Raw genomic sequence first — 26,969 nt, forward strand, 5'->3', positions numbered from 1 at the left:
AAGATGAGGGCAAGAAGTTTAAATATAATTTCATGGGCAAGGGGCACTAACTGAGGGATTCAAAGAAGGAAGTGATGCTGTCTGATCAAAAGGCAAGGAAGAGAAAATGATTTATCTTCTAATTCTGCATCTGAGGAGACCATCATATAGGGGTTTTTGTCTCCAGGAACTGTTATGTCAGAAATTGCCCTAGCTCAAGATTTTTGAGCCCATTAATGTTGATTTTCAATAAGTCTTGGGATACCAAAGGAGTTGAAGAAGACTGGAAGAAAGCGAATGTTGTGCCAATATTTTAAAAGGGTAAACGGGATGACCGGGGTAATTATAAGCCTGTCAGTCTCACATTGATCCCGGACAAAACAGTGGAGCATCTGATATAGGACTTGATTAATAAAGAATTAAATAAGGATAATATACTTAATGGCAATCAACATGGGTTTATGGAAAATAGATCTTGTCAGACTAACTTGATTTTTTTATGAGATTACAAATTTGGTTGATAAAGGTAATAGTGTGGATGTAATAGACTTCTGTAAGGTATTTGACTTGGTACTGCATGACATTTTGACTGAAAACTAGAACAATATAAAATTAATATGACACACATGAAATGGATTAAAAGTTGTCTAACTGATAGGTCTCAAAATGTAATTGTCAATGGAGAATCATCATTGAATGGATTGAATGGGTGTGTTTCTAGTGGGGTCCTGCAGGGGTCAGGTCGTGCCCTACGCTAGTTAACATTTTTATTAGTGACCTGCAAGAAAACATAAAATCATCACTAAAAATTTCCAGATGACACAAAAATAGGGGAAGTGATAAATAATGAAGAGGACAGGTCACTGATACAGAGCATTCTGGATTGCTTAGTAAGCTGGGCTCACGCAATATGCATTTTAATATGGCCAAATATAATGTATACATCTAGGAACAAAGAATGTAGGCCATACTTACAGGATGGGTTCTCTATCCTGGGATGTAGAGACTGAAAAGGATTTGGGGTGGGAGGGTAGATAATCAGCTGAACAGGAGCCCCCAGTGTGAGTCTGTGGCCAACAGAGCTAATGAGATCCTTGGATGCATAAACAGGGAAATCTTGAGTAGGAGCAGAGAGGTTGTATTACCTCTAGTTGGCACTGGTGTGACTGCTGCTGGAATACTGTGTCCAGTTCTGGTGCCCACAATTTAAGAAGGACATTGATAAATTTGGAAAGGGTTCAGATAAGAGCCATGAGAATGATTACAGGACTGGAAAACATGTCTTAGAGTGACATACTCAAGGAGCTCAATCTTATTTAGCTTAACAAAAGGGAAAGGTGGTGACTTGATGACAGTCTATAAGTACCCACATGGAGAACAAATATTTCATAATGAGCTCTTCAATCTAGCAGAAAAAGGTCTAACATGATCCAATGGCTAGAAGTTGAAGCTAGACAAATTCAGACTGGGAGAAAGGTGTAAATTTTTTACAGTGTGAGTAATTAACCATTGCAACAACGTATGAAGGGTCATGGTGGATTCTCCATCCCTGGCAAAATTTAAATCAAGACTGGAAAATGCTCTAGTTCAAAAGGAATTATTTCAGGTAAATTCTATGTCCGTGTTACACAGGAGGTCAGACTAGATGATCACAATGGTCCCTTATGGCCTTGGAATCTATGTATCTATGAATCACCTCAATATTCAAACACCTTAGCTGAGACGGGAAGTGAATGGGAGAATACACTGAAAATAAAGTGACACTAAATTACCCCTATAAAGCTTCACTGCATCGGTAAGGTTAGGAATTCCCAAAGTTACAACTTCTGCTTCCAAAACATCTATGCTGGAGAAATTATCAGGCAACAAAATCTTCTCTGAGCGAAGAAAATTTACTTGAAAAATAAAGACAAAAACCAAAGTGTTAATTTTGTCATTTACCTGTCCATTTACCTGTTCACTCTAGCAAAAACAATAGGCTGTTGACATTTCCCCCTCCCTCCCCAACAATAATATATTAGTTATTTTATATTATAGCAGTAAACCAGGAGATTCTTGGTGTTTGAAAATAAATTCCTGAAAACTAATATAATCGTAATAGTTTTTGAAGATCAAGATGTAAAATCAAATGTCACTTTACTTTAAAGCATAGCAAAATGATAGGTAGTACAATCCACAAGAATCAGTTTGGTTTCATTTGCAGCAACGTTCCACATGACTCAAATATGGGCTATTCTGCAAGCAGAAATCCTTCCTGAAGTATGCTTCAACATAGTTTACCATGGGCTGATGAATTCTGATGCAAGCAGGTCCTTCAAAAACACCAGGGCAAAATTGTGGCAACATCAGAAAAACACTTAGTGGAGGAGCTGTGGTTTTCTGCCACACGTCAAAAGGGTACATAACTCTTTTGAAGCTAGATGATCCTTTCATAAATGAAAAATTATTTTGTTACTACCAGAGAGATAAAGAACCCAATTCTCATATACACTAAGACTCCTTTCTACGGCTTTGGTAGTGTAAAGAGGCTTTAAAAAGGGGGTGAAATTTACTCCCACTTTAAGATCCGTTTATACTGTTCTGGCAGTGTAAAGGACTCTTGGTGTAAATGCGAATCAGGCCCACCATCCTTCTTCCACCTGTTCCACAGCATATTAATGGGACTATTTACATAAGCAAAAGCTATAGGAACATGCCTTAATCCCATATTTGACTTTAGGATATTTTAAATTATTATTTTAACTTTGACATAACAATTATTAAATATATATTATTGATTGATTGATTGTAGGTAAGCTTACATTAACATATACTAGTTGAGAATTACATTAAAACAAATATAAGCTTTTCTTTTGGTTCAAACTATTCACCATTAGTGCTATATATTCTGAAACCTGCATAACAAGTTTGATTTGCAGTCTAATTGAAATTTGTTCCAGTACATACATTTCCTTCTATTAAGGCGACGAGCAGTGGTTTCAAAATATTTAGACCATTTTGTCTGTTTCAAGGTAATCTGTACATTTTGACCATATTTTGTGGTATAGCTTAATGTTTGTCCTTTTTCAATAGCTAGTTTGTTCCTTGGATGCTGCTTTCAGCACACTGGGAGGCTACAGTTTGTTATAAGTCTCTTTTCTCATCCATATCAAGGGGATTCTATGCTTGGCAATCAGCAGTGCCAGTGGCAGAAAGGGTTTAACACTGTCAGGGTATGTCTACATTGCAAACAAAACCCCGTGGCAGCAAGTCTCAGACCTGGATCAACTGACCTCCCAGGGCTCATGCTAGGGGCTAAAAATAGCAGTTTAGATGTTCCTGCTCAGACTGGAGCCCAAGCTCTGAAACCCAGTGAGGGTGGGTCTGAGAGCCCGAATGGCTACACTTCTATTTTTAGCCCCATTGCACAAGCCCCATGAGCCTGATATATATAGCTGGTACTGTTTTGCCAGTAACATTTGGTATTACAGTTGGGATTTGTAACCTGAACTTTTGCATGTATATACATTTCCACATGAAGTGAAGAAAGGTACCCCTTTGAATATATCTAATATAGTATCTAAACTTTTTTTTTTAATTTTAGAAAGTTTCAGTGGCATTATATATGCTTCATGTAGCATTTTGTGTTCTACAGCCATTTACAGTATAACTATATATACACACATACATTTATGGATAATGTTTTAATGTTATCACGAGTCTTGTCTACATTAGGAAATTACCAGTTGCCAGCAATAGATGTCATCAGTGGCTGCAGCTGAACTAGTTCTAGAAATGGTCTAACTGCAAACAGAGGGGAAAAGCCACAGAGAGAGTGTGAGGTAAACTTGCAGGCAAAGTTGCCTGACAAGTGAAGCTTGTTGCACTGCTACCGAGGCAGCTTCTCTATAGCTCACCAGAGAAGATATCTGGTCTGACTAAATTTACCGGGTCTGTTGGACTGGGAATCCCATTGTGAAGCTTAAAATATCCAAGGGAGACTGAAGGGATATGGATGAGGGACTACAGGCAGGTAGGATGAGGGGTTGGCAAGGGCTGTAGGCAGCAAGCAAGTTAGTACAGTTACTCAGCCTCACTGCCCAGCCCAACTCCCCAATTCCAAGGCCCTCTCTCCATTCCTCCAACTCCCTTACCTCACTCACTGTGGATTAAGGTAATATCTTTTACCGGACCAACTTCTGCTGGTGAAAGAGACGAGCTTTTGATCTTACACAGAGCTCTTTTCTGAGCCTGGGCTTGAAGAAGAGCTCTTTGTAAGTTCAAAAGCTTGTCTCTTTTACCATCAAAAGTTGGTCCAATAAAAGATATTACCTCACCCATCTTGTCTAATAGCCTGGGACCAACGCGGCTACAACAATGCTGCATACTTAATGCACAGTGAAAGTTTATATTTGTTTTTAAAATGTTGTATGTTTAACATAATACAGCCTATAATCCTATGCCTGGATTAGTGACATACAGTTCTATGGTATCAGCATATACAGAGACATGGGGGGAGACAGTTGGCACAAAGTTGGCACAAAGCTCACCTTGCGCTCCCTTGATCCTGAAATGGCCGTGTGTTGGGCCAATCCCGTGACAGAAAAGCAGCCCAAGGGCTTGCTCTGAATTATGCTGGATGCCAACAGCCCCCCAATACCTGACACCTCAGCTGAAGATTGGCATTGTGCCAGGGAGCCCTAGCCATTGCGCCAACTCTATCCCATGCACCACCAGCAAGGAGGAGGTGGTGCAGGGATCACTGCACTAGATCTGTACCAGAGGATTCCACCAAACTGGAGTAATCCTTCTGGTGTCAGATAAATTGACTATCTGGCCAGATTCTGCTGGAATCACACTGCAAAGCAGCAGCCCCAAACCTGAGTCCTCCTGGCCTTATATTGTTTGGTAACCCTAAACATAAATTCCAGAATGCAAAGTCACACATTTTCCTCAGCTTCTAAACTAGCCTGGCTGTGGGCCCGCATATTGATTGGGACACTTAAGAAACGATGCTCAGAAAAACTGCATCACATGGAGGTTGCACTAAAGTGAGATGAAGTCCCCACTTGTCCTGTTGCCACATCGTGGTGTACTGGCCCAAGGAAAACTGGTGGGTAGGAAGAAAATCGAAAATTTTGGTTTAAAAATAAATGTTATTGGAGACTGACTTAGAGTAGGTTAGTACCAAAAATGATCCCGAGATAGGGTGAACATTGTAGCCTGATTTAGAGAGTACTAATATCATTTTTTATTTATTTTTAATTTTATTTAACTTAATTTGATTAATAATATTAATAATAATTAATTGTTAATATTAATTAATATGGGTTTTAGGCTTGCCAATTTGTTTGATTAGAAGATAAAAGTTTTTGTTTTGAATTAGGCTTTACAGAATTTACGAAGGATTTTAGGGGGTATGACAGGAAGCTTACACTGACACAGATATAGCTTTATAGATTTTTTATTAAAATTAATAATACTAAGTAAATGGTAAAATACTTAGAGTTACAAAGTTACAATTGCATTATTGCTATTTGAAAGATACATATGATAATATAGTATTATATGCAACAAAGCTTTGGTTAATATATTTACTTTCTTTTTTTTTTTTGACAACCTGGTGGTAAGAGATACAGGACCAGCCTTGCAGTTTAGGTTTTTTAATTTTTGAGTGCGGGATGCAGTACTTAGGAAAAAATAATGCTAAGAGCTATTAAAGCTGACTAGGGTTTACTTGACTAACTTAAACTTAAAATTAAAACCTAATAAACAAAACTAAGAATAAAACTTAGGGAAACTAAGCTTAGCCTAGTTTTTTTAAAACTTAAAGTTTAAGAAGAACAAGTATAGCCTACTAATACTAGTAGTTATTGTAAATAGAATAGATAGAGAGATAGAGTAGAACTAGAATGTAAGTGAGAATGATCGAGCGGAGTGCTTTAGCGAGGTGGGTTATTTTGTTTATAGGGCACAAGTGCCGGAATTTTTTTTTATGCCCAAATTTTATTTTTTACCCACAAAATGTTAGGGTACGCTTACTCCATAGGCTAGTATGTATGTGCGTATTGATGACATGTACCTACGCACATATGTTTTTTTGTGGTGTACCTGTTAAGTTTGTAGGTACAAATTAAAAAAAAAAACCCATGTCATTTTTTATTGTTTATTGGTTTAAATAAAAGGCTATAAACATAGGCATGGGTACTTATTTATTTAGGGAACAAAATATAGGTTAACTTTGCTTTTTAAGTAAAAGGTTTTAATATAAATATACTAACTTTGCCTTAGCTTAACATACAAAATATGGCCTGTAGGTTTTTTGCATTACAGCCAAACTTACTTTAATATAAATTTATAAACTGATTACAATAAACCAAATACTTTAACTATATATATACACACACACACACACAAGCAAGCAGGTTAGCCCTATAGGCTGCACCATACAGGCCGTTTTGGCCAGGACAGTCCCTTTTTTAAGCCCTGTCCTGGCCGTCCCGATTATTTTGGCAAAAGTGGGCATTGGTTCAGTTTGCTTTTGCCAACTTTATCAGTTGCCAAGATTAAGCCCAAACAGGACAAATGCCTGCTTTTGTCAAAAAAGCGGGGTGTGGGGAAAGTGCGGGGGGGGGGGGAGGAGTGAGCCGTGACACCAGCCCCGCACAGGGGGGCAGCAGGGCTTGGATGGGGAAGAGGGGCAGGCGGGGCTCAAGCGAGTAGCAACGCCAGCCCCAGCCTCGCACGGGCAGTAGGCAGGGCTCCGGTGAGCAACGATGCCAGCCCCATGTGGGGAGGGGAGCTCGGGTGAGCAGCTCGGGCCAGCCCCGCACGGGCAGGGGGGTGGGAGTGGGGGCTCGGGCTAGCCCCACTTGGTGTCCCTTTTTCCCTTTGGGAAATATGGTCACCCTATACAGAGATACCAGAATGAAACTGAAGATGTTGAGAGACGGGGTAGAGAATAATTATTTGTAACTTATTCTGATAGTGCTCAAATGTGCAAGGTGCTTTCCAAACAGAAAAGAATGAGGTTTACCTATGAAACGGAATTCACTGCATTCACATTCTATCAGAGCTGCATTCTCCAGGAGCCACAGTAAATTATCATCATTGACTAAAGTAGGGTACTTTCCCACCAAGTCTAATGGCAGAAAACAGTAATGCACTTCCTCTTCTGTATCAAGTAATGGTGTATCCATCAGCCCCAAGGGAGCTTTATCATGTAATCCTAGAGGGAAATCAGAGGAGATCAATACACAAACAAGGAAAATTGCCATTGATTTTGTTACTTCTGTTGGTGGAAGGTACAAAGAGTTCTCCTTAGCATAGGTGTTCATGTCTTCTCTCTGAACACAATATGACACATATCAAAGACTAATAGTGGGAAATAGAATCTATAGTTGTTAATGGGGAGTTATCAGCGTGTGTGTGTGTGTGAGAGAGAGAGAGAGACAGACAGACAGACAATTTGGGGGATCTGTTTATGTACAACATATTAATTCTGTTTGATTCTGGGGATTCTCTGTGTGTATTTGTGCCAGACTGCAAACTCCATTTTGAATGTGGGGCTTGTCTGCCTTCTCTGTTGCCTTTTTACCTTCATTTTGGGATGAAATTTCAAGGGATGGTGACACAGGGTTAACAAAGGAGGGTTGTTAGATCTTGATAGTCTTCTATTGTATAGAAACACCCTTGGGACAAAGAAGGCAGACTAAGAAAACCAGTCCATCTAGGTAGGCTGCTAACTAAGCAATGGATCACCTGGCATGGGGACTTGGATCAATAATCTAGAAGAAAATATAAAATTGCTGCTAATAAAGTTTGCAGATGACAATTTACCAAGGGTTATGGTGGATTCTCCATCACTGACAATTTTTAAATCAAGATTGGATTCTTTTTCTAAAAGATCTGCTGTAGGAATTATTTTGGGAAAGTTCTCTGGCCTGCATTATACCGGAGGTCAGACTAGATGATCACAATGGTCACTTCTGGCTTTGGAATCTATGAATCCATGATTGGTAGGGTGGCACATAATGACTAAGAACAGTCACTGATCTAGAATGATCTGGATCACTTGGTTAACTGGGAACAATCAAACACCACACACTTTAATAGAGCCAAATGTAAGATCATTCAGGAGCCAAGAATGTTGGCTACACTTGTCAGATGGGGTACTGATTCCTGGAAAGCAGTGACTAAGAAAAGGACTTAGGGATCATTGTAGCTAAGCAGCTGAACATGAGTTCCCATGGCAATGCTGTGGCAAAGGGGGCTGATGTGATGTCTTAACAAGGGAGTATTGAGTAGGAGTAGGGAGGTGGTGTTTCCTCTGTATACAGCATTGGTGAGACCCACATTGGATACTGCACCCGGGTAGGTGCAGGCCTGCCTGGATGCACACACCAAAATCCCCAATTGTATGTGAACGTAACTAAATGTGCACCTTTGCTTTCATATAATCAGTCATCGCTGGAAGTTAAGCACATGCATACAAAGCACAACATATTAAGGACCTTCAGATTCCTAGGCCTGGTCTACACTACGACTTTAATTCGGATTTAGCTGCGTTAATCCGAATTAATCCTTAACCCGTCCACACAACGGAGCCAGTTAATTCGAATTAAAGGGCACTTAAAATCGATTTCTGTACTCCACCTCGACGAGCGGAGTAGCGCCAAAATCGATTTTGTTAATTCGAATTAGGGTTAGTGTGGCCGCACACCACCGAATTAATGTGGTTAAATTAATGGGGTAGTGTGGCCGCACACCACCGAATTAATGTGGTTAAAAACCGAATTAATGTGCTTAGTGTGGCCACGCACAATCGAATTTATACAACCTGTTTCCCAAATTCGAATTATCTAAATTCGGATTAATCCCGTAGTGTAGACATACCCTTAGTCTTGGCTGAACACGAGTGGGTGTTTATGACCTACAGAGTGTGCTGAGTAATTTAAAGTACCAGGTACATTCACAGAGAGGAGGACTGGGACATCTACCTGTAAATGCTGGGCTTTTGATAGGAAACTCTGTTGGCTTGCTGATACATTTTTGCGTTCTCCAGTAATTCATGGATGCTCTTTCAGCTATTGGTATATCTGCAGGTCGCACACGCAGATTATGTTTCCCTTCCTTCAAATTGTCTAAAGTCTGTTAAGATATAGAAAAGTTATTGACTATTTTAAATTCAAATAAATAGTTCAAAACATAAAAGTAGGCACAGATGATACTCTAATGCATGGTGAACAGCCCTTTGTATCCATAAAAAAATGCCATGGAATATTGTACAATAAGTCTGCAATAGCTTCTATAGGTATGATCAGGTACAAACTTAGAATGTCCCTATTTATGGTAGAAATAAGAATGGCAGGTGGATTTTCATAGGAATGTGTAATCTAATTAGAGCCCTCATATATTCCAAAAAGTGTATTTGGGTCTACATGCCTCGCCCCGTGACAGTACAGTACAGCCAACATTCACAGTTTTATCACAAATCTCACAATATTTTGGGAAGGGAGAGGAGGGTAAAGGCTTTTAGGAAGTTCTGATTTCTACCTTCAATGTTGTAAAGTTTGGCCCTTACCCCAAAGGGTCACCATCTCCCATTCCTGTCAGTGGGACTGAGCAGGGGTGCAGAGGATAGACAGGGGGGAGGGGCGGAAGGCCTAGGGGAAAGTGGGGAGCAGTAAGGAAACTGAGGTAGAAAGTGGAATAGGCAATGACCTACTAGGCCTGGGTAGGGCGGGGGATAGGTTTGTTGCTCCCACACACCAGGCAGGAGGATAGAATAAGGTAAATCCCCTTCAGGTAGCAAACAGGGAGGCCTACATTTTTGTGTGTGCATTTAAAGCTGAATTTTGAAAACGAGATGGTCACGCACAAAGTGGGGTAAGCAACTTCTCCCACGAGATGAAAATCAAGAGGGGTGAAAAGCAATGTGCTATATTAGTTTTTAAAACTCTCAGAAATCTCTCCTGTTTGTTGTCTAACTCTTGAATGTTGAGCACTTTGATTTGGCAATGTTAGCATAGAAAATGAGAAATAAACAGGCCCAGCACAAAGGCTGAAGGACCTGCTGGGTTCTGATGACATCATGATGGTAGGTTATTGGAATTAAGGGACTAGGAAGGGGAGTGTACAAGGGTTTGCCGGGGCTCAACCCTATCTGGGGCGGCGGGGAGCCACACCGGCTCACTACCCACTGGTGCTTGGGTACTTCGTCCGGCTGCAGGGTCTCCCTCGGCAGCCCTTGCGGTCCTGGAAGACACAGGAAGCCCGACCCTGGCTCAAGGCGGGGCACCAATGCTACGTCAGGGGCTCAGGCCCTCAGTCAGGGCTGAGCAACCAGCAGGAGTATTTAGCCCAGCCCCTAGGTCAGGGCAGGGCAACAAACGCTGAGTCAGGAACTCAGGCCCTCAGTCAGGGCTGAGCAACAATAGTAGGCCCAAGCCTCCAAAGGCCTGGGAGAGGGGGAGAATGCCACCCACGGGTTGGGTGGCAGGGGGGACGCAGGCCCTCCCACTCCACTGCGTCCCAGCCCAGGGCCCTAGCAGCGGCAGAAGACCTGCTGCTGTCAGTGGGGATCCTGGCCGCAACACACTGACATAGGCTCTGGCAGTGCTGCAGCCAGACTGGGGTCGGCTGCCCCCGGGCTACTTCCACACTCCCCCTTGGGGCCTACCTGGGTCCTGGTGTCAGTCTCTGGGGGATCCAGGATCATGGGTTCGTCAGGGCAGGGACTGATCGGCAGGTCCGGCAGCTCCTCCGGATAGCGGGCGCAGGGCAGGCCCGGCGGCTCCTCCGGATAGCGGGCACAGGGCAGGCCCGGCGGCTCCTCCGGATAGCGGGCGCAGGGCAGGCCCGGCCAGTCCTGGCAGCTGCCTTGGGCCACGGGGTCTTCCCAGCCACGAGCTAGGCTGGAGACGTCTGGTCTCTCCGGTGGCTGGGGCCTGACTGAGCTGTGAGGGCGAGCTTTTATACTTCAGGGTCGCAGCCTGACCCTTTGAGGGGCGGGCTCAGAGCTCCCTAGCTCCGCCCACTCCGGCCTCCGGATGGGCTCTTCCCCTTCCGGGGCGGCGGGGAGCCACACCGGCTCACTACGCCCCCCCCCCTCAAGTCTGGCTCCCGCTCGTCAGGGCCAGGCCCTTCCATCCCTCCTAGGCGGGACAGGAAGTCTGCGTTCACATGCTCCTTGCGAGCTCTATGCTGGATGGTGAAAGTATAGGGCTGTAAGGCCAGATACCAGCGCAGTAAACGGTCATTATTATTTTTCATCCTCATCAACCATCGGAGGGGGGCATGGTCCGTGACTAGCGTGAACGGAGCCCCAAGGAGGTAATATCGTAGGGCGTCACAGGCCCACTTCACGGCAAGTGCCTCTTTCTCCACCACGGCATAGTCCTTCTCCCGGGGAAATAGTTTCTGTCTGAGGTATAGAACTGGGTGGTCTTCTCCATCAACTTCTTGGGACAGGATGGCCCCCAGCCCCACCTCTGAGGCATCTGTCTGGAGGATGAATCCCCGGTTGAAGTCCGGGCTGTAAAGGACCGGCTCCTTGCAGAGGCACCTCTGGAGTGTCCGGAAGGCATCTTCACAGTCAGGGGACCACCGCACCTGCCGGGGGCTGTCCTTTGTCAGCAATCCTGTTAAGGGTGCTGCAATGGACGCAAACTGCGGAATGAACTGCCGATAGTATCCGGCGAGTCCCAGGAACTGTCGGCCTTGGCACTTCGTGGTGGGGGTTGGGCAGGCTGCCAGGGCTTGCACTTTTCCGACGAGGGACTTCACTCATCCTCCCCCTATAGTGTATCCCAGGTACATGGTCTCCTGCCATCCAATGCGGCACTTTTTTGGGTTGGCTGTCAGTCCCGCCTGCCGCAAGGATCTCAGGACCGCCGCCACCCGTTCCAGGTGGTCTTCCCAGTGGCAGCTATAGACCACAACATCATCTAGGTAGGCTGCCGCATAGTCTTGATGGGGCTGTAGAAGGCGATCCATTAGCCACTGGAACGTCGCCGGGGCCCCATGGAGGCCAAAAGGCATCCGGGTGAACTGGTAAAGTCCCGTAGGAGTGGCGAATGCCATCTTTTCCTTAGAGGAGTCATCGAGCGGGATCTGCCAATACCCCTTACTGAGATCGAGGGTGGTGATGAACCAGGCCTCGCCTAGGCGGCCCAGCAACTCGTCCACACGGGGCATCGGATAGGCATCGAACCGTGGGATGGCATTCACCCGTCGGAAGTCTATACAAAAGCGTCGGATGCCGTCGGGCTTGGGTACCAAGACCAACGGGCTACACCACTCACTCTGAGATGGCTCGATGACCCCCAAGGCCAGCATGGCCTGTACTTCTTCCTCCACCTCCTGGCGGATCCGGTACAGCAGTGGTCTGGTCGTTTCTCGGATTACCTTCCCTGGCTCAGTCTGGACAGAGTGATAGACCAGGGTCGTGTACCCGGGTAGGGCCGTGAAGGTTCCCTGGAAAGCCTGCAGGAGACATTTGGCCTGCTTGCGCTGCTCCTCCGTGAGAGTGTCGCCGAGCAGGGGAGCAGTGGGGTCCTCAGTCCGGCATGCGCGGGGACCGAACTCAGGCTCTGGCGGGTAAGGAGTAATCAGCAGGCCCTCCCACTCCCGCCACGGTTTCAACAAATTCACATGGTACCGCTGAGTCTTTTTGCGCCGGTTGGGCTGGCGGATCTCGTAGGTGACGGGGCCAACCTTCCGAGCTACCTCGTAGGGTCCCTGCCAACGGGCCAGTAGCTTCGACTCGCTCGAGGGCAGGAGGAGCAGGTTCAAAGTCACGCACCTGCGCCCCCTGGTTATAAGTCTGTTCCTGCCTGCCCTGGGCGGCCTTTAAGTTTTCACGAGCCAGGGCCCCAGCCTGAGCAAAGTAGTCCTGCATCTGGAGGACATACTTCAGGAGGCTCTGGGTTGGAGAGGGAGACTGCTCTCAGGTTTCCCGCATTAGGTCCAACAGGCCCCATGGGCGATGCCCATACAACAGTTCAAACGGAGAGAACTTGGTCGAGGACTGGGGTACCTCGCGGATGGCTAACAGCAGGGGAGGGAGCAACTGGTCCCACCGGCGTAGCTGCTCTGGGGGAAACTTCCGCAGCATCTTCTTGAGGGTCTGGTTGAATCGTTCCACCAGCCCGTCCGTCTGCGGGTGGTAGACGGAAGTCCGTAACTGTTTGACCCCCAGGAGCTTGCAAACCTGCTGTAACAATCGGGAGGTGAAATTAGTGCCTTGATCTGTTAGGATTTCTCGGGGCAAGCCCACCCGAGCGAAGACCTTCAGCAGTTCCCCGGCGATGGTCTGGGCGGTGGTGCTCCGCAACGGAATGGCCTCTGGGAACGGGTGACATAGTCCACAATAACCAGGACATACTGGAACCCCAACGCACTTTTTGGGAGGGGGCCCATCAGGTCCATGGCCATCCGTTCGAATGGTGTTTCTATTATAAGCATGGGGACCAGGGGGGCCCTGGGTACTCGTTGTGGAGCGGCTACCTGGCATTCCGGGCAGGAGCTACAATAGTTCCTCACCTCCTGGTGAACACCGGGCCAGAAGAACCGCGTTAGAATCCGGGCGAGGGTCTTCTCCTGGCCCAGATGCCCAGCAGCCGGGATGTCATGCGCCAGCTTCAACACGGCACGCCGGTGACACCGCGGTACCAGCAGCTGGTTTGGGGCTCCTTCGTGCGGGAGTCCCGGTCTATCTGGTAAAGACGGTCCCCGCGTAGTTCGAAGTGGGGCCACTGGGTTGCGGGTTGGGGGTTGATGATGGTCCCATCGACTGCCGCTAGCTGTTCATAGGCCCCGCTAAGGGTAGGGTCAACTCTCTGGTCACGGCAAAAATCGGTATGGAGGAGGGGCTCGACCGCAGGCCCCAGCAGGGGATTGTTGGCTTCTCCGGTTCTTGCCTCGGGTTCTGGGGTCCCGTGCTCCTCTTCCGGTAGGGCCCCCTGGGACTCTCCTTCCAAGGCCGAGGTTGACCGGAGGATCTCCTCAAAGGTGGGCCAGTCCCGCCCCAGGATCACCGGGTATGCAAGTCGAGGGGCTAAGCCAACAACGATTTGTCGGGTTACGCCAGCCACTGTTAACCGGACCCAGGCACTAGGGTAAGGCCGGACATCCCCATGGATGCACTGCAGGTGAATTGTTCCCAAGCGGGGGTCCGCCTGAGGTCCCAACGCCTGGCGAACCAGTGTCTGGCCACAGCCGGAGTCGATCAAGGCCTGGGTGGGGTGGTCACCGACAACTACCGGGACCGTGATCTTGGGAGCCTGTGGTAGCCGGGCCCTGGTGTCCCCTGCACAGACCTGACCGAAGCTGCAGTCCATTTCCGTGCAGTCCCATTGCAAGTGTCCCGACTTCCCACAACGGAAGCAGGGCCCGAGTTCAGGGTGACCGCCACAGGAGGGAGCTCCCCTCGGACTCCTAGTGGGACTCCGGGGAACCCTCACGACACTCGGCACAGGGTGGAACGGTCCGGGCCGAGAGGGAGGTTCCGGGCGTCTGAGCCGAGGTCCCGGGCGGGCCTCTTGCCCGCGGCCCAGGTTCCACGGTCCGGTTGGGGCGTCCCCTTTTCTTTCAGTGTTCGGGCGTTCCGGCCCGGGGTTTTGAGCTCGGAGGGCAGGCCCCAGTGGCGTTTCGGCCGCGAGGAAGACCTCCATTAGTGCGATGGCCACAGCTAATGTCGCCGGCCGGTGGCGGAGCACCCAGGCCCGTCCTCGCGTTGGGAGGATTTGCACGAACTGTTCGAGGATGACTTGTTCCGTAACCTCCTCTGCCGTCCTCGTTTCCAGCTGTAGCCACCGCCTACACACCTCCTTCAGAGCTTAGGCCACCAGCCTGGGTCTGGTGCCCGTGGGATACGTCTGGCTTCGGAACCGCTGCCGAAAAGTCTCGGGGCTGACATCTAAGGCATCCAAGATTGCGGCCTTCACCCGGCTATAATCCCTTGCCTCTTCCATAGCCAGCCCCCTGTATGCCGTCTGGGCAGTCCCTGTTAAGTAGGGGGCCAAAAGGGTGACCCATTGGTCCTGGGGCCACCCCGCGACCAGCGCCACCCATTCGAACGTTACCAAGAACGCCTCGGGGTCATCGTCGGGACCCATCTTGGTTAATCACACCGGGACGGCGCTGCGGGGCGACCCAGCCCCGTCCCCTGGCTGCGGGTCTACGGGGCGCAGCAGCGCTGTCACGAGTTGTTGCAGCCGGTCTCCCAGCTGCTGAATGAGCTGCTGCTGCTGCTGAAGTTGAGCGGCATGCTGCTGTTGCTGCTGCTGGAGTTGGGCAGCGGCCTGTTGTTGTTGATGTTGGAGCTGGGCGGCTACCTGCTGCTGCTGCTGTACGTGGGCGGCCTGCTGTCGCTCTTGACTCTCGGCCAGCAGCTTAAACAGTCGCTCCATCTCCATGGCTCTCTTGGGGAGTCTTTCCCCCTCAGGCCTCTTCTCACAGGGGCCAAGGGATCACTCCCCACTTCTGGTACCACGTGTACAAGGGTTTGCCGGGGCTCGACCCTCTCTGGGGCGGCGGGGAGCCACACCGGCTCACTACCCACTGGTGCTTGGGTACTTCGTCCGGCTGCAGGGTCTCCCTCGGCAGTCCTTGCGGTCCTGGAGACACAGGAAGCCCGACCCTGGCTCAGGGCGGGGCACCAATGCTACGTCAGGGCTCAGGCCCTCAGTCAGGGCTGAGCAACAATAGTAGGCCCAAGCCTCCAAAGGCCTGGGAGAGGGGGAGACTGCCACCCACGGGTTGGGTGGCAGGGGGGACGCAGGCCCTCCCACTCCACTGCGTCCCAGCCCGGGGCCCTAGCAGCGGCAGAAGACCCGCTGCTGTCAGTGGGGATCCTGGCCGCAACACACTGACATAGGCTCTGGCAGTGCTGCAGCCAGACTGGGGTCGGCTGCCCCCGGGCTATTTCCACACTCCCCCTTGGGGCCTACCTGGGTCCTGGTGTCAGTCTCTGGGGGATCCAGGATCATGGGTTCGTCAGGGCAGGGATTGATCGGCAGGCCCGGCAGCTCCTCCGGATAGCGGGCGCAGGGCAGGCCCGGCCAGTCCTGGCGGCTGCCTTGGGCCGCGGGATCTTCCCAGCCACGAGCTAGGCTAGAGACGTCTGGTCTCTCCAGTGGCTGGGGCCTGACTGAGCTGTGAGGGTGAGCTTTTATACTTCCGGGTCGCCGCCTGACCCTCTGAGGGGCGGGCTCAGAGCTCCCTAGCTCCGCCCACTCCGGCCTCCGGATGGGCTCTTCCCCTTCTGGGGCAGCGGGGAGCCACATCGGCTCACTAAGGGAGTAAATCATAGAATGTTAGGGTTGGAAGGGACCTCAGGAGGTCATCTAGTCCCACCCCCTGCTCAAAGCAGGACCAATCCCCAGACAGATTTTTGCCCCAGATCCCTAAATGGGCCCCTCAAGGATTGAACTCACAACCATGGGTTTAGCAGGCCAATGCTCAAACCACTGAGCTATCCCTCCCCCAAATGTTTAGCTTCATATAAAAAGTGCCCTGGTGCTAGTAGTAAATAGTATCTTATATTCAAAATTTTTGTTCCACCCAAACACCTTTTTGTTTTGTTTTGGCCACTGAAGCAAAAAATCTGTTGTTCGCTCAACTCTACCTGGATTACATAAACCAAACATCAGTCCCAAGCACCAACCATTAAAAAGAGCTCTCATCCTACTTCACAGAGATGATCAACAGAATAAAATCAGTAAAACTTGTCCTAACCCAGACCAGAATGCAACCACCATCCTGAACTCCTGACTAAATCCAGCTCTATCACTCACAAAAAAGGAAAGAAGTCCTGAGGAATGTCTACGTCCTTTCCTGCAGGAAAAAGGGTACATACAATGCAACAAAGTAGCCCATATCCACCAACTGGGGCCACTCCCTCACCTAAAAACTAGAGTAAGCCAAGTTGATATTAATGAAACAAGAAAGCATTTCTGGAGAAAAGTTAATAAACATGTTTTCTTTCATAATTTGGATGTGCGGAATCTGAAAGTGATGTTTACCAAGCTGAATTTTGAACTTTACGGTAAGTAAAAAGAAAGAAGAAAACGGTTACCATTTGTAACATAAAAACAGAAAGTAAAGGAGAGGTACTAATTATGGAATATTTTCCTAATTTTGGAAACTGTGCTATCAGAAAATGCAGGGAGCAATCTCTGTCGAAGATCAGACTCGCTGCTTCCTCTGGTCACTTGATGTTCGGCACTTAAATTTTGTTGGTTTTGCCATAAGGATGACATTTAAGATTAAGTAAATGAACTACTTTTTCAGTTATTTTTGATATGCGAAGGCGTGAAATGTACTGCTATGCATTGCACAAAGTATCATCCACAATACAGTATGTTATCGTTTATTTCTGTAAGATCGCCTCTTTCAAAAATATAAATTATTAGTAGCTAATTATTAGCCATAACCACTAAGCTAACCTAAAGCAGACTTTTGCTTACAGTGTGGGTTGCGTATCCATTTGGATACCTAAGCCACGGCATAAGCTACATCCTGGTAAATATAGATTATTTATTTATTCAGTATTCATATGGTATTTATTCATGATATTTATTATTATCCTCAGGTATCCCATAGACAAAATATGAAGGCACTCTTGAACTAACAGAAGTTGCTAGATCGCAGGCCCTGGTTCTCATGGGAGACTTCAATCACCCTGATATCTGCTGGGAGAGCAATACAGCGGTGCACAGACAATCCAGGCAATTTTTGGAAAGTGTAGGGGACAATTTCCTGGTGCAAGGGCTGGAGGAACCAACTAGGGGCAGAGCTCTTCTTGACCTGCTGCTCACAAACCGTGAAGAATTAGTAGGGGAAGCAAAAGTGGATGGGAACCTGGGAGGCAGTGACCATGAAATGGTCGAGTTCAGGATCCTGACACAAAGGAAGAAAGGAGAGCAGCAGAATACAGACCCTGGACTTCAAAAAAGCAGACTTTGACTCCCTCAGGGAACTGATGGGCAGGATCACCTGGGAGAATAACATGAGGGGGAAAGGAGTCCAGGAGAGCTGGCTGTATTTTAAAGAATCCTTATTGAGGTTGCAGGAACAAACCATCCCAATGTGTAGAAAGAATAGTAAATATTGCAGGTGAACAGCTTGGCTTAACAGTGAAATCCTTGCTGATCTTAAATGCAAAAAAGAAGCTAACAAGAAGTGGAAGATTGCACAAATGACCAGGGAGGAGTATAAAAATATTGCTCAGGCATACAAGGAGTGAAATCAAGAAGGCCAAATCACACTTGGAGTTGCAGCTAGCAAGAGATGTTAAGAGTAACAAGAAGAGTTTCTTCAGGTATGTTAGCAACAAGAAGAAAGTGAAGGAAAGTGTGGGCCCCTTACTGAATGAGGGAGGCAACCTAGTGACCGAGGACGTGGAAAAAGCTAATGTACTCAATGTTTTTTTGCCTCTGTCTTCACAAACAAGGTCAGTTCCCAGACTACTGCACTGGGCAGCACAGCATGGGGAGGAGGTGACCAGCCCTCTGTGGAGAAAGAAGTGGTTCAGGACTATTTAGAAAAGCTGGATGAGCACAAGTCCATGGGGCTGGATGCACTGCATCCGAGGGTGCTAAAGGAGTTGGCGGATGTGATTGCAGAGCCATTGGCCATTATCTTTGAAAACTCATGGCAATCGGGGGAGGTCCCGGATGACTGGGAAAAGGCTAATGTAGTGTCCATCATTAAAAAAGGGAAGAAGGAGGATCCGGGGAACTATAGGCCAGTCAGCCTCACCTTAGTCCCTGGAAAAATCATGGAGCAGGTGCTCAAGGAATCAATTTTGAAGCACTTCGAGGAGAGGAAAGTGATCAGGAACAGTCAGCATGGATTCACTAAGGGCAAGTCATGCCTGACTAACCTAATTGCCTTCTATGAGGAGATAACTGGCTCTGTGGATGAGGGGAAAGCAGTGGACGTGTTATTCCTTGACTTTAGCAAAGCTTTTGATATGGTCTCCCACAGTATTTTTGCCAGCAAGTTACAGAAATATGGGCTGGATGAATGGACTATAAGGTGGATAGAAAGCTGGCTAGATCGCCGGGCTTAACGGGTAGTGATCAATGGCTCCATGTCTAGTTGGCAGCCGGTATCAAGCGGAGTGCCCCAAGGGTCAGTCCTGGGGCCGGTTTTGTTCTATATCTTCATTAATGATCTGGAGGATGGCGTGGATTGCACCCTCAGCAAGTTTGCAGATGACACTAAATTGGGAGGAGTGGTAGATACGCTGGAGGGTAGGGATCGGATACAGAGGGACCTAGACAAATTAGAGGATTGGGCCAAAAGAAATCTGATGAGCTTCAACAAGGACAAGTGCAGAGTCCTGCACTTAGGATGGAAGAATCCCATGCACTGCTACAGACTAGGGACTGAATGGCTAGGCAGCAGTTCTGCAGAAAAGGACCTAGGGGTTACAGTGGACGAGAAGCTGGATATGAGTCAACAGTGTGCCCTTGTTGCCAAGAAGGCTAATGGCATTTGGGGCTGTATAAGTAGGGGCATTGCCAGCAGATCAAAGGACGTGATCATTCCCCTCTATTCAACATTGGTGAGGCCTCATCTGGAGTACTGTGTCCAGTTTTGGGCCCCACACTACAAGAAGGATGTGGAAAAATTGGAAAGAGTCCAGCGGAGGGCAACAAAAATGATCAGGGGGCTGGAGCACATGACTTATGAGGAGAGGCTGAGGAAACCAGGACTGTTTAGTCTGCAGAAGAGAAGAATGAGGGGGGATTTGATAGCTGCTTTCAACTACCTGAAAGGGGGTTCCAAAGAGGATGGATCTAGACTGTTCTCAGTGGTACCAGATGACAGAACAAGAAGTAATGGTCTCAAGTTGCTGTGGGGGAGGTTTAGGTTGGATATTACGAAAAACTTTTTCACTTGGAGGGTGGTGAAGCACTGGAATGGGTTACCTAGGGAGATGGTGGAATCCCCTTCCTTAGAGGTTTTTAAGGTCAGGCTTGACAAAGCCCTGGCTGGGATGATTTAGTTGGGGTTGGTCCTGCTTTGAGCAGGGGATTGGACTAGATGACCTCCTGAGATCTCTTCCAACCCTGATATTCTATGATTCTATGAAGCACTCCTGAACTGTATCTTATGAACAATGCATTATTTGCCAACAACAAGTGAAAAGGGACAGCGTTGTTGCTTCTAGTGAACAGTGATTGGCTATAATACAAGAGGCAACCAATGCAAGACAGAAACTCCATGGTTTCCAAAACAGGGATGCAACTGATAAACTTCTGTCAGCTCTTCAATCTGAATGCAGGCAATCATTACTTTGGCATAAAAACCATTATGCAACGTGCACAGATAAAAGGTAAAATTAGCAGACTTGGAAGTCCATCGAAGGTACTTCATCCCCCAGTAAGGGTGAACTGCAAACCCAATCTTGTGTTACAATCATCAAAACTTTGACAGTACTTCAGAGCAAGTTTCCCCCAGTGTACTGGAGTCTTTGCATTTTCTGCCAGGGTGGAAGTGCCAAACAAAAACTTTCTTCTGTAAAAACTGTTGAGAATGAAGGCATATTTAGGCCTAACAGAAGCCTGCTTTGGATTTTATGCATCTGTTCTGATAACATTTAACAACATAAGCCTAAGTAGAACTATGTACATTAAGAAAATGCAGACTAATCATGTTTAGTGTTGCGCATGTGTAAGAAATTACAGAGTAATCGTGTTTATGAGAACAAGAAAAGATACAGTAACTATAAAACTAGAAAAGACCAGTTTGGACTAACACTAATCTTGTACTAAGAGAGGAGAGTTAACAGGGAAATGAGAGACTAATAGGTATGTATAAGAAAAGATAAAGTTATAAATAAGTTTGTGTAACAAAGAGAAGCTGATGCTGTATTGTCTGGTGCTGGACGCGACTGTGATGAGATCGTCCTGTTAAGCTTCTCACTTGTGAGTGTAACTGATCGCTACTCTGAGTGTTTTGCCTTAATAAATATTCGTTACATCCATCCGTTGAGTAAGTGAACCTCAGTCCAACAACATTCAAAATGAACAAACAAATACATGAGGCACCAGAGTCTGAACATGAGCTCTGTGTATGTGTAGCTGGTGTAAGTAACCTTATAGCCTCAGAAGGAAAATACCATCCTAACTGCTAGAAGCATTTCTTTGGAAAAGTAACAAAAAGTAAGCATGAAACCACTCAGCGAGGTATTGACTTGCCAGTGGTCTGAATTAGTATTGGGTTAAAACACTGCAGAAAAAGGCCATGTTTTGGAACTTTTTATGGACTCATTACAGTTTTCTCTCAAACGCAGCCGGTGGAGAGGTTCCACATTCATTTGTAAGCCATCTGGCAACCTTTTAAAAAAACCCAAAAAAACCATATTCTACATCTTGATGATGCTTATGAATTCACTGTCTTACATGATCAACCTGCTTCAGAGAGACAAATATTATTAGTGCCTGTCAAATTCCACCATATCCCTTTCTGTAAACCAGTGGTTTTCAACCTTTTTTCATTTGCGGACCCCTAAAATATTTCAAATGGAGGTGAAGCACCTTTGGAAATACAACTTGTGGTCCGCAGACCCCTACCATAGAGTCTTAGACTGAAAACTGACTGAACAGAATTCAACTATAAATGTTGCACTTGCTTTGCATGGTATTGACGCCACATGAGAAAGGGCGCTAACCTGTGGGCTTCTATGGTAATGACACCCCGTCTGGGTTTTGACCTGATAGATGGGGGTATTCATTTACTTTTGATGGATCAGAAAAATGGAATGCCTTTTCTGGGATCTGAAACTTTATTTTCACAGTCACTTTTTGTGGATCGCTTAGACTGCAGGGACCACAGGCTGACAACCTCTACTCTAAACTGTTAGACAGAACAGGAGAAGAAAATGTATCAACTATTACAATATACAAGACTGAGGTGGAAAATCAATTTCTCTCAATGATACATGTAGCACTGAAATTATGCTCAGATATACTTGCTCATCCCAGCTAAATGTCAGGGAGGAAGAGGCACTAGCTTGTGTCCCATAAAGTGATTACATGTTTTTGTGACTCCTCTTGGGTGGCCAGTCTATTCTTGAGGCAGGGGAAGTTGAAGAAAGTGATGATAACAAGGAGGAGGAAGAGGACACAGAAGATGACATTGCACGAGTACGTGAAGATAAGACACAGAAATCATATATGCAGTGTTGTTGTAACCGTGTTTGTCCCAGTATATTAAAGAGACAAGGTGGGTGAGGTAATATCTTCTATTAGACGAACTTCTGTTGGTGAAAGAGACAAGCTTTCGAGCTTACACAGACCTCTTCTTTAGGTCTGGAGAGCTCTATGTAAGCGCAGAAACTTACATACAGAAGTTGGTCCAATAGAACATATTACATATTACCTCACCCACCTTGTCTCTCTAATATCCTGAGACCAACACAGCACAACAACACTGCATAGACAGATACTATGTAAAGAATTAGGTATATACACTGAAAACGTGTTCTTAGATTCTGTGTCAAGGTATAAGTCACCAGCAGAGGTGAAGAAACAGGTTTTCTGTCAGACAAAAGATGTTTATTTATCTATCTCTGTCAGATTTAAATTAAGCATTGTAAGCTGATATAATGGATGCCTATTTACATATGAAGTTATCAAAGAGGTTAGAAGTCAACAAAGCACAAAAGAGAAACTAACCACAGTACATACAATGAACGTTAGGGATATAAGAAGGCAAACAAGACACCCCCTTATCCTGCACGCAGGAAGTAAATGGGCAGTGCATTTATACTCATGAAAACGGGACTTCAGCCAACCTTGGCTGAAGATGCAGCAAAAGACATTGGGTGAGATACATTTCTTTAGACAGGTTAACCTGTTGGTTAAGTTTAGTCTCTAGAAAGCATGTTATAATTTTGTTTCCAATATCCTTACTCACTATAACTTGAATCTTTGGTAATAAACTTCTCCTTGTTTTCACTATAATATAGTTAAGTGCTGTGATATTAAGCAAGGTACTTCTGCTTCTGAGTTGAATCACACAAGCTGGTGGGTACACTGTTCCCTTAGGTACAGCAGACCTGGTATTTCTATCAGTGTTCAATGGAAAAAGGACTGGGTGCTACAGAGGAATGCTTCAAAGGGGCTTGGGGACTGAGGTGCACCTACTGCTAACCTGCAAGACAAGCTAAAGGCTGGCAAAGTCCAGAGGAAAGCGTGTGAGTGGCTAAGCTGATGGTGTCAGGGAGCTGATACCCGGTTAAGCACAAGCAAGAGTCACTCAAGCTAGATGCAGGGAGCAACCAGGTGATTCACAGTCCTGGGTACCCTGAGAACCATCACACGCTCACTGGGGGTTTTTAAGAACAGGTTGGACAAACATCTGTCAGGGATGATCAAGATTTACTTGGTCCTGCCTCAGTGCAGGGCCTGGACTAGGTGACCTCTTAAGAACCCTTCCAGCCCTATGTTTCTATGAATCTGTGTTTTTAATATGAGTAAGGACCTTTCAATGGCCTCTGATGGAAAGGTCAAATGTCATATTCGGGATTTATTTCTGTACTCAGCAGCCCATAATGAATGACTGTACGTGGAAATTAATTGTTAGGCATCCATTCCAAGCATCTATATATTCACACATACTCTGAAATCTTTATATGGTCATTATTATTTATGAATGAACAAAAGCTGTATAAAAGTAATACATAACATCACACTGTACCTGCAATAAAGGTGTCAGCTTCAAAATTAATGCTTGTTCATACAACAAATTCAATTCAGCACAGCTGGAAAAAGACAACTTTGAGGTATGTAGATAATAATGGACGTGTCTAAATGTGAATCCATCTCTGTCGATGAATAGTCTTGGGTTTTCAGATGGAACTAGGGCAGAAGATTCTTTCCAAAGCAGGGATTCTGGAAACTGAGCAATTTTACTTTTCGGAATAGAGAAATGCCAGCCGCCAACATTAAAATGAATTGAGTCCTCTTCTGTGGATTCATTAACTGTCTCTGGTTCCTTCTAATTGAAAAAGAAAATCATATCAATAGGCTAGAGTGAACGGGTAGGTTCTGAAGCAGTGTCTTATAATAATTTATTTCAAAATGCCATTGGTCTTTACATTTGATTTTCCATTTAGTGGCAGCACACTTACTACACATTTTGGGCCTGATGAAACAAGTATGCATATGACCAATTACATTACCTACACAATCACTTGTGCATACAAACACCATATTTCACACAAATATGGTAACTGCGCATGCAAATTAGGCAAACACATATGCATTTTTGTGCATACAATACATGTCTAAACTTTTGAAAGTCAGGTCCAAAATGTATAGTGAGTGTGTTATCACTGAATGAAAAGTAAAATGTAAAGAATAATATCATTTGTAGATGCTCAAATAAAATTGAGCATCTAGTAAGTACTTACATGGCTGACAACAATGGATCTAACTATAACCACTTACACGGATGTTTGACAGAACTGTAACTCAGTTGGCTTCAGTGAAGTTCAGTGATTTATACTAATGTGAGAGCAGCCTGGCCCCAGTGTGTGTAGTAGCAGAAAACACATAGCAGTAAAATCCAAATAGAACAGTGCTAATAAGGTATTATCCTAAACAACTCTGAATAACACATTCATGCATCTTACAACTATCACAGAAAAATATGTTGTTGCTATCTAGAAATGCATATATTAACTATTATTATGGAAGGTCCAGTCACAGTTCTGATGATTTCATAAGGGGGGGGACGGGGAGATTGCCTGGGTGCCCTAATAGTGAATTTCCATAGGTTAACACATTTGGACTTCTTTTAAGGTGAACCTTAACCCTGAAGTACCTGGGTTTTAATGCTTGTTTTTGAGATAATTACAACATCCCTGTAAAGTTTTTACTCTAATTTCTCATACTCTTAACGTTAACTAATGCCTTAAGATCATTTTATCTAGATATTTCAAGTGAAAATGTATATATTTATACATTTATATCCATATGACAAATTTCTTTAATCAAGAAAGACTAAAGTTAGACCCAGTCTACACTATGAAATTAGGTTGGTATAACTACGTCACTCGGGGTGTGAAAAATCCACACATCCCGGCGCAACACAATTAAACCAACCTAACCCGCAGTGTAGACAGCGCTAAGTCAATGGGAGCGCTTCTCTTGACAACATGGCTAATGCCTCTCGGGGAGGTGGAATACCTACACCAACGGGAGAAGCCCTCCTGTAGGCATAGGTAGCGTCTTCCCTGAAGCGCTACAGCAGCTATTCCTGGGGAAATTCTGCACCAAAAATTCAAAATTCTGACCCCTAGCCTCTCCCATTCAGTCAGGCACATCTGACCCTGTCCCCGTGTGTCCCTGCACCTCCATTAGCGATTCAGCCAGGCATATCTGCACATGTCCCCATGTGGCCCTGCACTGCCACTCCCATTCAGCTCCTGTCTCAACGTTGTCACCCCACTAGGTCCTGTGCCTCTCCCCAATCTGTTCCCCCACTAGCCCTTCTGAACCCCAGTCTTTGTGACCTCCCAGCAGCTCACGTGCCCTGCTTTGTCCATCTCCCCCATATCCCATGACTCCTCACCTGGCCACGCGGGCAGGGCACTGTGAGGAAGGCAGCCTCTGCCCCCTCACTCTCTGTGGCTGGCTGCTCCAGCCTCTGAGCCAGCTGCTCTCTCTTCTGACAACACATCAGCCTCTAGTGGGCGAAAGGTGCAATTGCAGCATGGCCCCTTTCGTTGCTTCCCTTTGCCTCCCCCGCAGAATAAATTATTCTGCGGGGGGAAGGGGGAATTTGTGGGGGATATTAATTCTACACTTGCACAGTGGCACAGAATTCCCCTAGGAATAAGCAGCACAGCTGCAGCATTTTAAGTGTAGACCTGCCCTTAGTTTGCAAAGTTTTGTGCATGCATCCTTAACTTGGATATGGCACCCAAACCTTACATTGTTAAAAGTTTTCTCAACATACTTTTTGGTGCCGAATTCCCTGGTGGTTTTGGCTTTTTAAAGAATAAGGAATTGCAGGAATTTAAAGGAATGAGAAAACAGTCAAGAGAAGAAAAAGTCTCCGGGGCTTGAAAGCCCTGCTGGCTTACAAAAGATTGCAAACAGGTCACAAAAGTTCCATAATATAGATTTATTTGGCTAGACACCAGTAGAAAAATCATCCTTGACCAAAGCCACAGACAATGAGGCCTTAGATAAGGGTGGCAGGGTAAGAGCTTACAACTTCATATCTATTTAATGCCGTGACACTCACTGGTATACTGCTTGCTAAATTTATGCTAAATAGGATCCAAATTAAGCAACAGTCATAACTATACATGATCATTAGCCAAAGGTCTAGTCTACACTAGAAATTTACTTTGGTATAGCTACGTCTCTCAGGGATGTGAAAAATCCATACACCTGAGAGAGGCAGTTATACCCAGCTAATCCCTGGTGTAGACCAGCACTAGGTTCATGGAAAAATTCTTCTGTTGACCTAGGTACTGCCTCTCAGGGAGGTGGATAACGTATGCCGACGGAAGAAGCCCTCCCATCAGTGTAGACAGTGCTGATGTGCTACAGCAGGCTACTGCAGCGTTTTAAGTGTAGACAAGCCCTGACTCATTTTCCTATTGTTGCCCTTTTGGCCTGAGCAGTTAGCCAGTATCTGGGGCCTTGCCAGATTGTTTCCATGAGGAGAAGAAATTGATTATATAAGTCAGGTATTTCTTTGGTGCTATCCTGTTTATTTGCCAAGTATAAAGTTCTGTTTCCTTGAACACAATGGGGAAAAAAACTACACAGGCAGTTTCCTTGCTCACAATTTCAAAGCCTGCTTCTCCAGTCCGTTCTGTTCCCTAAAGAGCTCCATATCTCTGCTTCACGTCTGGTCCATACTCATGCCTGCTCTCTCACTTCCTGTTCAGTTTCTGCTTCTACCACACACAGATACACACAGCTGCGGCCAATCAATCCCCTCACCTCTGTGTTTGTAATTAGTCCCAGGAA

The 26,969-nt window shown here is 46.1% G+C and overlaps 1 protein-coding gene across 1 annotated transcript in view; it reads right to left on the bottom strand.

Annotated features, from left to right (window-relative positions):
- KCTD19 (potassium channel tetramerization domain containing 19) overlaps nucleotides 1-25,662 on the bottom strand; it is a 52,005-nt gene extending 26,343 nt beyond the window's left edge. Inside the window, exons 1-5 of the mRNA XM_029911782.1 lie at nucleotides 25,555-25,662; nucleotides 23,677-23,976; nucleotides 8,958-9,108; nucleotides 6,995-7,186; nucleotides 1,752-1,874 (exon numbers count right to left, since the gene is read on the bottom strand). Of these exons, the coding sequence (XP_029767642.1) occupies nucleotides 1,752-1,874; nucleotides 6,995-7,186; nucleotides 8,958-9,108; nucleotides 23,677-23,976; nucleotides 25,555-25,662 (874 nt within the window). The remainder of the gene's footprint in view (nucleotides 1-1,751; nucleotides 1,875-6,994; nucleotides 7,187-8,957; nucleotides 9,109-23,676; nucleotides 23,977-25,554) is intronic.
- Between the last annotated feature and the right edge of the window lie 1,307 nt (nucleotides 25,663-26,969).

The sequence above is a fragment of the Terrapene carolina genome, unplaced genomic scaffold (assembly GCF_002925995.2).
Source record: "Terrapene carolina triunguis isolate 2854851 unplaced genomic scaffold, T_m_triunguis-2.0 Scaffold130, whole genome shotgun sequence".
Lineage (NCBI taxonomy): Eukaryota > Metazoa > Chordata > Testudines > Emydidae > Terrapene > Terrapene triunguis.